Raw genomic sequence first — 12,861 nt, 5'->3', positions numbered from 1 at the left:
TTTGATTAGCCTATATTGAAAATAAATATAATAAAATTCAGAATTTTGAACGAAGTGCCGTTATTAGTTATTTTTTTAAAAAGAAGGACTATTTTCTTTTTCTACCTGTACCCTTCAAATTGTTGACATAATAATTTTTTGTGACCATTATTCATTACTGCGAATTTAAGATTACATTGTATTTACACTTTCTACTATGAGGTATTTTATATTAAATAAACGACATTATCAAAATTTGGTCTAGAAATAATGTATGCAGTGAAATAAATATTTATTATAGAATTAAAAATGGCAATATTCTAATAAAATTGTTTTCGAATCAGGGTAATGTTTGAAATGAAGAATGAAACGGTTTTTAGAATGAACTTTTAATAATTTTTTTGTTTTTTTTTATTATTATTTTATTTTTCCGTTTTTTTTTACAATATACATAAAAGGCAGAACAGAGTATTATGAAAATAATGGTTCGTGGTTCATTTCGCGTTTGTGTTCGCTGGTTCGTGGGCACACAATAAAAGTTTATGATTTTTTTGCTCCTATAATAAATAAACAGGTTTAATATTTTTGTGTAATACTAAGCATTATTCTCAGACATAAAAAAATATATACATCCAACATCAAATTCTCTTCATCAGCTGCTCAAATCACTACAGGGCTGGTATTCAAAACCCTCTCGCAGCCATATTATTTCGTGTATTACATACAAAATACACGAGAAAAACTGTTTTCTAGTGCCGCAAGAGTGGTTCAAAATAGCACACCAGATCACCACTCCAATCAACTCCAATCATAGTGAACGTTACCCTCGAGTTAAGTCTTCTCCTGTCAGATGTGTAGGTGCAATAATCTCTGGTCAGATGTGTCACGATTTACGATCTGTCAATCTGTCGAGAACTTTTAAGAAATCAAAATTGTCAAAATGATGTCAATAACGCGATGACCCGAGTTGTATTTATAAAACTTGACATTGTAGAACAGAATATATTTATTTATTAATTACGTTTAAAATGCATTTTCAGTTTTCGTTTGTTTTTCTTTTGCTATTTTCTTTTTACGGTGTTGGGGTTATTTCTGCTATTCGACAATACTCCAAAGACGATGTTCTTAAACTAAGGTGAGATTTAGTATTTCTTTTCCTCTTTATGACATATGCGTTATGCAGATTTTTTATAAATACTTTTTGTTCTTTATGCAGAAGTTAACGAGTTTCAAAATTACTTTTTACTCTGATGTATTTCCCTCGTTTTCTCTCCATCTTATAGGGCACTGTTTTTCTTCTATCCTTTTAACACGTTTAATAAATCCTAGTAACGGCTACATTAATAATTTAATGTCACACAGTGTGTAAAGTGGCCACCTACACCAGCCATTGACAGGTCATGAGCCCTGTAGATGCCTTGACTTCTATATTACCTTCTCTTAAATGTTCTTCATTTCTGTTGTAATATGTTTATATAAACAGCTCCCCAGGGAGTTGAATCCAGTCCTTGTCTACAAAAATTTGGACTAACTCAAAATATTGTTGAAATTTAAATAAGTTGAAAATAATTTCAATACTCCCAAAATTGGGTGTTTTTATAATCATAACCTTACGAGTTCATTAAAATAAGTGTTAAATAAATTAATTAATTAAAATACATAATGAAATAAAAAACAAAAATTTAATGGTTCTGTTATATATATAACTTATATGTAACAGTTCTTCGATGTACACTATAGGAACTTTAACTTATTAACTGCAAAGGAATTACAAAAATATAAATATGAAAATTTTTAGAACTCACGAGAACTTAGTCATGAACCATAAGATGCACCCGGCTACAGTTGAACGTAATCCAGCACATCCCGCAAGAAACCGCAGTAGAAACTCGTTTTACTGGCCAAAACACTAATTATTTTCCAGAAGCACGGTTGCACTAGGGCCCCAATTATTTGTTAATTTGCATAATAGGCAATGGCCTGTCACAATAGATCTTCACAGGTCGCAGTGATGTCAGGAGCTTGTATAGCACTGATCTCCACCTTAAAGAATAAGCCATTGTGCATTGTAAAAATTAGAACCCTAGTTTAAGAAACAAGCATCTTAGTCGGGGACCGCCTGATTTTTATTTCTATCTTTAATATTACATTTTTTTATGTTTAGGGAAGAAGTACGAGAAATGTTTCAACATGCGTATGACAGTTATTTGAAGTACGCATATCCTTATGATGAGCTCCGGCCTCTCAGTTGTGATGGAGTAGATACCTGGGGAAGCTACTCACTGACGCTTATTGATGCCCTGGATACCCTGGCTATTATGGGAAACTATTCCGAGTTTCAGAGAGTTGTAGATATTGTCACTGCAAGGGAGAATTTCGATGCAAATATCAACATATCTGTTTTTGAAACAAATATCCGGTTGGTCGGTGGGTTGCTTAGTGCCCATCTCATGTCTCACAGGTAGTATTTTCAATGATTACAATTAAGTAGGTAATCAGTTAAGTATTTAGTTTAGACGGATTTCAAGACACAAATATGTTACTGCATGTGAGTCGACATCACTTATATTTATGATGTTATCATATTCTTTAGAAATTATAGATCTAAACTAAATTTACTGTCAATAGGTACTTAACCTCCCAGCTGATGCTTTTTAAATGAACTATATAAAATATATTATTGTTTTGAAGCACATCATAAATAATTAACATTTGAATGTAAAACTCAATATAAACTTTCTGTGTGTTGAAATGCATTTTTGTTTTCATGATTTTAATGTTTATTATGATATATGTATGTATTTGTAGAAAAATTAAATCAAACCTAATGTTCTATTACCACAAACATTAAAAATGCATTTTACACTCATTTATTTTTTTGTTTTTACATCTTGTGTTTTCTGCCCGAGAAAAGTGTCTTTTAGCCCATTATATCATGTTTCACTGCCTGATAAAGATTTCTTTTAATTTTCTACCTGCCATTCAGAGCTGGTATTAAATTAGAGCCAGGATGGCCGTGTAATGGACCACTTTTGAGATTGGCCGAAGATGTTGCTCAGAGGTTGATCGTGGCATTTGATACTCCTACGGGTATGCCATATGGAACTGTTAACCTGAAGCATGGCATTCCTCGAGGGGAGACTAGCGTTACTTGCACGGCTGGGATCGGAACATTTATTGTTGAGTTTGGTGCTCTGAGTCGACTCACTGGAGACCCACTTTATGAAGAAGTATGTAGTCTTTATCTTTGTATTAATTAATTTGTAATTTACTGATATATTATGAATACTTCTTTTAGATTTGTACATGTGACCTAGTTTGAAGAGTTTTTCTTTGAAAATATCATACGTAGGATAGATTTTAAGCAAGGGTTGTTCATATATCAAGTTAAACATAATCTCAAAACTCCTAAACAAACATGGAGAAAGTCCACTGGGAATAGCGTGGGGTGGAATATTTTAAAACCTAGTAAATGAAGCTAAATTTTCCAGTTAAATGTATAACAACACATTTTACATTTTGACTGTAAGAAATAACGATCTCCCGATTTTCATATGACTGTAAAACGAATAATTATTAATGATCTCATTAAAAACTACAAATTTAATATTTTCTCATTTATTTTTATCCACGCTTCAGAATTACATTTTAGAATTACGATTAATGTTTCTTATATGGTTTTATTTTCAGGTGGCCATGCATGCATTGTACGCACTGTATAATCATAGGTCGCCAATAGGTCTTCTCGGAAACCATATTGATGTTTTAACCGGGCGGTGGGTTGCTCAAGATGCTGGTATAGGGGCTGGAGTCGATTCTTATTATGAATATCTAGTCAAAGGTCTGATATATTAATTTATTAAATCAATACTTGTAAACATTCAATATTTAAAACAAGTTGCAGGGTTGTGAATTAACAAGCATGTTTGTCGGCAAATAAAATGATAGAAGTGACTATAAATAAAATATATTATTATGGCATCTCTCCGTTTAGATGGATTGTAACTCTATGGTTTTAATAAATTACTTGATAGTATCTATAAAAATTAAAGAAGAATAATTCTCTTCAAGATAGTATCAGCAGCAAATATTTTAATGCAAACTATCTTCATGACTCTTCTCTTTCTTTTGTCAGCTGATGTTCATTACATATTTCTTCTCAATTTTTGCTATTTTCATATATTTTTTTGAAATGCACATATTTAATAATTTTAGGGGCCATTCTTTTTCAAAAACCTGAGTTGATGGACATGTTTAATGAAGGCAGAGCTACGATAGACAAGTATCTGAAGAAAGATGACTGGTATGTGTGGGCATCCATGACTAAAGGGCAAGTTACACTCCCCGTATTTCAGTCCCTGGAGGCATATTGGCCCGGAGTGCTCAGTTTAGTTGGTAAGTTATTCTCGATGCAATTATAATATTTGTACTCAAAATAAATATACTCCTCTGCTAGGTAAAAACTTAAAATGTACTTACCACAGACACAATGTTGAATTTATTCAAATTGAATTGGTTTTAATTACCTGAATTGTGATATACTGTAGGCATATAAATTATAGATGTAAACACTTTGTGTATATTGTAAATAAAACACAGATTTTTTTGTTTCTATTACAAATAGCTAAGGACACATTCAAGTTGTGGATTACAGTATAGAATACACCGGTTTGAGAAAAAATACATTATTTGTTGCGATCTCACTAGAAATCAAACCAGGAACCTCCATGCGGGAGGTGATTGTCTTAGCCATTAATGCATGGTAGCAGCGTAAAATAATAAATAAATAAAACAATCTTTTCAGGGGATTCTGACACAGCCATGCGAATAGTCCAGAATTATCATAGTGTGTGGCGCCAATATGGCTTTACTCCGGAGGTATATAACATTGGGGCTGGTGGGGCCTCTGAGGGCCGGGAAAGTTACCCCTTGCGCCCCGAGCTTGTGGAGTCCCTGATGTATCTGTACAGAGACACGAGGGACCCCATCATCCTTCAGATGGGCGAGGATATTCTTAGAAGTCTGCAGCACAGTGCCAAAACACGCTGCGGTTACGCCACTGTATGTCGATATTCCTAGCTGTTTTATTACTGAGAACCAAAAAAGAGCCTATATATAAAATCAATTTTCTCCATTTTTATCAGTGAAATTAATATTAACATTTTCTTAATTGTTACGCCAGACATGGTTAATGCACTGTCGGCATGTTGAAATGCCATGGAACTGTTCATTGAAAATATAACTCCACACAGATTCTGCTAGCCAGTAATATTAACAACAAATGGAATAATAAACGCATTTTTTTGTCTTAATCCTCACCTTTTGATGCACGCATTCTTATACTAATTGCAACATCATTTGTTGCATAAAGGCAAAATGATAAAAAGTATTCAGATGCCAGTCTTATAAAATATTGTAGTCAAAAACACTTATTATATAAACATAACTTTTCGACTATCTTTATCTACCTCAGTATTATAAAGCCAGCTCTAACAACAAATCGATGTGTATTTTCAGGAAGATATGACTATCGATGGAAAAAATTAAATGGCAATATTTATTTTTCAGTGTTTCATTTCTTCCAAAGTGTTGCCATTGCACCTTAAGACGCATGCGCATTATGTCATCTAAAATCTAACTAACTAGTAATATTTATTTTTATGTATCATTTTCTTATGCATCTATACTAATATATAACAATATTTTTTTTTTAAATAAACCTATAAGAGCTATTATTATACTCATGTAATAACTTCATACCAATATGTGATTATTTTTTATTATTAATAACAATTCCACCGTAAAAAGGCAAAACAAGTCGATAACATATTCTATAAAATATAAAAAAATACACACACATATTGCACATTAATGGTGTTTTTCAGTATGTCAAAGTTTGTGCTAAATAAAATTATTTTTAATAATTACAGATTAAAGATGTCAGAGACCATCGCAAAGAAGATCGAATGGAGTCTTTTTTCCTTGCAGAAACTACCAAATACTTATATTTGTTGTTTGATCCGGACAACTTTATACACAACCCCGGTAACAGTGGTACTGTTATAGAGACCCCATCGGGTGAATGTATTATTGATGTTGGTGGATATATATTCAATACAGAAGCGCATCCTATAGACCCTGCTGCACTTCATTGTTGCCACAATGCCAATAAAGGGTACAATCATTCGCTTACTCAAAATAATGTTAAATATAAAAAAGGTTAAGAATATTGAAAAAATATTTTTTTCAAATAAATCCTTAAAATTTTATAGATTTGATGGTCAAAAACTTAAAAATATTACAGATATTTTTAATTTAGGAACATACATTTGGACTACATACAATTCCTATTTATTTTAAATGGTTAATGTTACACGATGTGTTCAGTAAGTTCTACTTAACGCATTTTTTTCTAGCACTGAAAAAAATATTTATTTTTTATTTATTAATAGACTAAAAATATTTTTTGGTATTTTGTGTATCGTATTATCATCGCTATGATTTTTTAAAGTTTTTTAATTTTGAAATTACTTCGCCCACGACGTCATGAGTTGTCGTCAGTGAGTTGAACTGACATAGGGAATCCCATACATATGAAAACACGCTAATCATGGCTTCCCAGAAACCGGAAATCTATCACAACACATAATATATTGGCTATTCTAAACAGCTGTTGGCCAGAACTTGTGACATTTGAAAGTAGTTCATTTTTGTCAAAACATATTTTTAATAATTTTTTCATACATTTTTGAGAAACTAATATTTACCACATGTTTGAAAATATTTTTTATTTTCTATTAAATCTTATTTATAAATATGTAGACTCCGGCAAGAAATGTCTTTCAATTTTTTTAGATTTAGCAAAAGCTTTTGACACACTATCACATAAAATCATGTTGAAACGTCTGTCAAATATAGGTTTGCAAGGTAATTTACTAATTTGGTTTAAAAGCTGTTTATGTGGTAGAACACAACAAGTAAAAATAGATAATATCACCAGCGAAGAAAAAAACATTGATTTTGGTGTATCACAGGGTAGTATTTTGGGACCGATTTTGTTTATTTTGTATTTTAATGATTTATGTCTGACACATAAAATATTGTGACATAATTGCATTTGCAGATGACACTGCTCTAATTTTTACTTGTGACAAATGGGATGAAACTCATTCTGCTGTGGTCTATCACAAACTCTGAATTCGGGCAAAGAAATCTCAGGTTTCTGGACCCCAAAATATTCAATATGTTACCCAAAGATTGCAAAACCATGACCCGGATTCAATTTAACAAATTCGTAAAAAATTGGTTACTGGGTTTAGGTCGAGAAAAATCGGAAAATTTACTCAAAATACATTCCTAATAAATTAATATTGTATAACTGTATAGTAAATTAACTATTAAGTAGTAATGTTATTGTTTATTTTTGCATAAAAATGTCTGCCTTAAAACAGATTGTACCTAGTTAGGCAGACAAGACATTATCCAGAGAAATCTATTACCTAAGTGTGTGTGTAGTAGATAAAGTAATTGTTATTTTTGTCAATAAACTATGATTATTATTATTATTCCTATTCAGGAAAGACAATGTCATCTTATCATTTACCGGGCCAAAGTATTTTCATATTATTTATGCAATTATTTCAAATTTACTAACTGTAAGAACACACAAATACTCAGCTCCAACGCAACGATTGCATCCTTTTGTAAAGCGTTGTCTGTAATTGGTGTATTCTTAGCCAATGAGAAGTCGTCTTATGTTTACGTAAATAGTAAAAATTAGCGTCGCCTTTGTCCACGGTATCGATTGTTTACGTAAATGGCATGTGCCAAAAAGAGCCAACTGTATCTCCGGTTGCATCCTGCCTCTAGACTTTGTCGCTGACAACACGTTTAGGACCCTGGTCAGATTTCACAAAATTTATGAGACCACCTTGGTCCATAATACAACTGCATAAAAACATTTGTTAGCGAAATAATGTAACCTACTACAATATGTTAAATGAATTTATTTACTAGGTTTCTTAATAAAATCTACCCTACTCCATTTGCATTACGTAAAACTAATTTTGGAATTAACAATAATAATAAAATTAAAAAGAAAACAAATAATAATATAAGAATTTTGGTGCACTTTAATACACATAAATATTGTATTTATTTTCTTTTAGTATTGACTTGGACAAGGTAGATGAATTTTACAAGATTTTTATTGAAGAAAAGAAAATGAATTTGAAGAATTTTAGACAAGACCAGCAAAACCAAACAGAGGATTCTGTCGCAGGTGATCCAGAGGAAAATGTTTCTGATGACTCTTCTCCAGAAAGTAATGCATCTGCGCCGAATAATTCAGATTATCATGCTTCTCAAGAAGACAACTCCACCAAACATGTTGAAACTATCGGATTAGAATTGAACGAAAAGAACACGGATAAGGAAATTATTGACCCCAAAGGTGAAACCATCACCGCTCCTAATGATAGCTCGAGAGATAAGCGTCTTTATCCTTTTAATGAATCAGATGTAGATTATATCCACTTATCCGATGAAAATGTGTCTAATGAACGAGCTGATGCTAGTCCAGTTCCCCCACCCCTCTCTCAAGATAAGGGAAAGTCCACAGTTTCACTTTTACCAGATTTTGTTCACGATTTATTGACCAGTTCGATTCCAGCCAAAGAAAAGTGCGAACCTCAATCGATGCTTGAAAAGATCCGGAATGAAAAACTTTATCCTCGCCATCCCACAACAAAAGATTATTATTTATTACAAACACCAGCACCATCCTTTCTGCAAAGATTGTCTCTGGCAGGAGAATTTATCATAGTCAATCAATATGACTAAATTTAATGTAATAATGAATATTCTGTGAATATTTAAATTTTAGAATAATAAATGGTTTTGTTTTTATAAATAAATTATTTGACATTTGACATTTAGTTTCCCCACCAAAACATATTTGGAAAATGCTGTGACTTATACAGAGTTACTATTAAATTATCAATAATGAAAAAAATTGAAGTGTACAGATTAATACAGTGGCCAAATTTTTGTATGTTATTGATTCATCCAATATGGACTTACAGTCTAATTTGTAAATAATGTTTCTTTGTTGATACGTCTCTACAATGGTTGATCAAAATTTAAGTATATCAGCATCGATAGAAGATACTCTTTCTATGCAAGGATTTAAAGCGATTAAAAAAGTTGGTGAGGGATCATATGCAAAGGTAAGTTTGATACTTTAACCTTATTTTTAAAGATCGCTATTAGATTGCTAAAAAAACATCAGTATTTTCCTTTGGAGTTATAATACGCCACCAGGTAATACAGTCGCCCATACGGACAAAAACCGTTTTATGATTATCAACTACGATGTTAATTACGGTTTACAGCAATACAACGAGCCGTATGTACTCGGGCTGAGAATGTCAAGCGCAAACCGAAACCGTCCGGTACACGTTTGTTGTAAAACTAAAAACTAAACCAAAAATTTGGAACACTTTTGTTCTATGCAATAGAGCTAAAGGGCTTCTCTTTAAGCGGAAGCGAATTTAAGGTATTTTCAGATATTCCTCAATAAAATTGTCCAATTTAGTGTGTTTTTTATTTTAGGTGTTTTTAGCAATTCCAAAAAGTAGTGGAGAAAACAAAAATTCAATAACTTTAGCTTGCAAAATCATTGATGCCACAAAGGCACCAAAAGATTTTGTGAAAAAATTCTTGCCTCGAGAATTGGATATTCTTTTAAAACTTAATCATCCTCACATAGTTCACATTCATAGCATTTTTCACAGAAGACAGAAATATTTTATTCTCATGCGCTACGCGGAGAAGGGTGACTTGTTACAGTACATTTTAAAACACGGCCAATTGGCAGAAAACCAAGCGAGGATTTGGGCCAGGCAAATTGCTTTGGCCGTTCAATATTTGCACGAAATGAACATTGCCCACAGAGATCTCAAGTGTGAAAATATATTAATAACTGGCAACCAAAACACTAAATTATCAGATTTTGGATTTTCGCGTTTTTGTGTCGATGACAAAAAGAAGCCAATACTAAGCAACACATATTGCGGATCATTATCTTACGCCGCTCCAGAAGTACTTAGAGGAACTCCGTATGTTCCGAGGGGAGCCGATGTTTGGTCCCTTGGCATTTTACTTTATGTGATGCTTAATAAGTCAATGCCATTTGATGATTCCAACATTAGGAAACTTTATGATTTACAAATGAAACGAAAATGGAAGTTTCGGACTAAGGTAGCTGGGCTGTCTGAACAGTGTAAGAAGTTAGTTTCTATGATGATGGAACCCGATGTTGGAGTTCGCTATTCAATTAATCAAGTGGTTACTTCAGATTGGATAGCAATGGATTCCCGTTTAGCGAGTAAGTTTGGTATTTTATTACTTATATATCTAAGAAATTTGCTTTTAACCGTAAAAGAGAGGTATAAAAATAAAGGTGACCCACCACGCCTATGAAATCTATCAACAACATTTCAATTAATTTTATTTGTATGATGGTACATAATATATTATTTTTGCATCATGGACCATTAACTTTGTATGTTTAACAGTATATGTTTATAATTTTAAAACCTCAGCGACCATTTATGGAATAATATTTTATTTTTTTTACTAATCATTTACAGATCTCAGTCCATTGGAGCAGTCTGCATATGATAAAGCTAAAGAAGATAAAAACTTCACAGATTATTCTGATAAAAATGCAGATAGTTTAGATACAGGTAAATACTTAAATTATAAAAGCGTAGTATTAATTTGTATCTGATGCGTTACTACTTTTGTTTGAGCATAATAAATTGACAGTAGACAGTAAACTCTCCTAAGGTTAGTAAATGGTTATACTCATACTGTATGTACGTATTTGTTTAATCATTTGCCACAATAATTTTGCAGCCTAGATTTTATCTCAAATAAACTAATTCACAATTTTTTTTTTTGAAAAAATTAATATTGGAGTTCTTATCATTTATCCAAATATTTCCATTTTGGAGGCCATTTTCAAAGAGTTATAAATAACTCACTATTCTAATGGTGGAAACCAAATTGGGGCAGAGTGGGGTTCGAACCTCGTACCTCTGATCCGTGAGTCCGCGACTCGTGATTCAAGAACAATTTCTAAACAACTAAAGGGATATAAAAGTTTTCTTTTTGTTTCAGGAAGTTCCAAGAAAGAAGACACCGTTAAAGTTCTTAAAGAGTCAACAGAAATTGTATCAAATAATTCTATATAAACCTAACCACCTGTCTTCTCTTGTAAATAATATATTTTTATTAAAATTCTACCTTTACATAAATCTTTATATGAAATTTTGGGTTTTTGAATAATTTATTTAACTCTGGAATAAAATAATTAGCCTTTTTAATTTTCAGTTTTATTTCCAAATTTGGTTGTTACTACCTTATGAATATTTAAGGAACACCCGTAGACAAAAAAGTTGGCATCATGTATTATATCCAACTAAAAAAAGGTAGTATGAAAATTTAAGTTTATTAATATCCAAGGACACCCCACCCCAGTTGGAAGGTGCAAAGGCCAAAAAGGATGTAATTCTAAAAATAAAAGAATTCGATAATATTCAATATTATTTATTAATTTGTGCTGTAAACACTGTTTATTAGCAATGATTTGGTAAACTTAATAAATAATATATTGGTCATTTTAGAGAATAAGCATTTCAGACTGAACAAGAATAGGGTGGTTTTTTCATATCGACATTATTGTCCAGCTCTTGACTGTTATATGTGTATGTGTTTATTTGGTCTTTACTAATTAATATTAATACTAATTAAATATCTGTATATAATTAACATTTTTTTGTCAAAATTTTACTGTACACATATGTAATTCACAAAGCTCTTTTGATATTTTATATACATATAAAATAATTCAAAGGCAACTGGGACATTGTACACAGGAATCATTTACTTAAACTGTGGTTCAAAAGCATCATATTTTATTGATTAATTTGATCTCAAACTATTTTTTATTCGTTAATTTCTAATTATCCCCAGGCAATTAAATAAATAAATTATCCCAGATATTTTTTTAAATGTCATATCTAAATTATATAGAAGATAGCTACAAGGTAGAATATATCTTCATTGCTTCAAAAAACTGTACAGTCCATTCAAATCTTTAAGAAACTTTGCTCATGTGTGCGTAGCAAATGGCGTGCTTACACAAGCAAACAATGTATATTTACTTGGTTCACCGACAGGCACTTTCACATTAACATAGGCTTATTAAACATTCAAACGCACTGTATGTAATTGTAAATATCACTTAAAACTTCAACTACTTTAGTTTATTACGCGTGGACCATTTGATTTTCACATTTTTACTTTTGACAAATTCATATATTAAATATAATGACAATTACCCCTTACAAAATGTAAATTACTTTTAAAAAGATTTGCATTTACGCATACGCATGTGCAAATTCAATAGTTTTGTTTATGATGATAAACTTACATTGCATCAAATGCTTGTGTCTTAAGTTCCTGATCTTATTATTTGGATCAATTTAAATAATAAATAAACATAATACAATATACATATATTAAACATATCATATATAAGATATAGTAACAAAATATTTTCAGGTATACTTACTTACATACTTTGAATTTCCTAATATAAGGAGATTTTTCTCGCATAAAGCCCAATTTTTAAATATGTATATATTTAAAGAATACAAAACAAAATTTATTTAATTTATACTATTTTTTTCAGCTTAAAACATTATATATTTTTCTTTATACACATACTTATGGTATTTTTCCTGTTTAAATGCACAAAAAGCATATTTTTAATATCAATCATGTTATTTTAATATAATAATGGATGCAATATAG

The 12,861-nt window shown here is 31.3% G+C and overlaps 2 protein-coding genes across 2 annotated transcripts; both read left to right on the top strand.

Annotated features, from left to right (window-relative positions):
* The first annotated feature begins 855 nt into the window (after positions 1–855).
* Positions 856–8,894, top strand: Edem1 (ER degradation-enhancing alpha-mannosidase-like protein 2). The gene is made up of 8 exons (XM_088233408.1): positions 856–1,114; positions 2,144–2,440; positions 2,966–3,209; positions 3,670–3,820; positions 4,195–4,374; positions 4,784–5,040; positions 5,910–6,154; positions 8,148–8,894. The coding sequence occupies exons 1-8, from the start codon at positions 1,008–1,010 to the stop codon at positions 8,818–8,820; spliced, it is 2,154 nt and encodes a 717-aa protein (XP_088089534.1). The 5' UTR covers positions 856–1,007; the 3' UTR covers positions 8,821–8,894.
* Positions 8,895–8,973: 79 nt separating this feature from the next.
* Positions 8,974–11,313, top strand: LOC148277048 (testis-specific serine/threonine-protein kinase 3-like). The gene is made up of 4 exons (XM_088233409.1): positions 8,974–9,206; positions 9,592–10,366; positions 10,632–10,727; positions 11,164–11,313. Exons 1-4 carry the CDS (start codon positions 9,105–9,107, stop codon positions 11,235–11,237), a joined length of 1,047 nt encoding a protein of 348 aa, XP_088089535.1. The 5' UTR covers positions 8,974–9,104; the 3' UTR covers positions 11,238–11,313.
* The last annotated feature ends 1,548 nt before the right edge of the window (positions 11,314–12,861 follow it).

Source organism: Micrasema longulum, unplaced genomic scaffold (genome assembly GCF_059751315.1).
Source record: "Micrasema longulum isolate JH-2025_06_02 unplaced genomic scaffold, ASM5975131v1 h1tg001094l, whole genome shotgun sequence".
NCBI lineage: Eukaryota > Metazoa > Arthropoda > Insecta > Trichoptera > Brachycentridae > Micrasema > Micrasema longulum.
The sequence above is the reverse complement of the archived record's forward strand: the minus strand, read 5'-3'. Positions and strand labels throughout refer to the sequence as shown.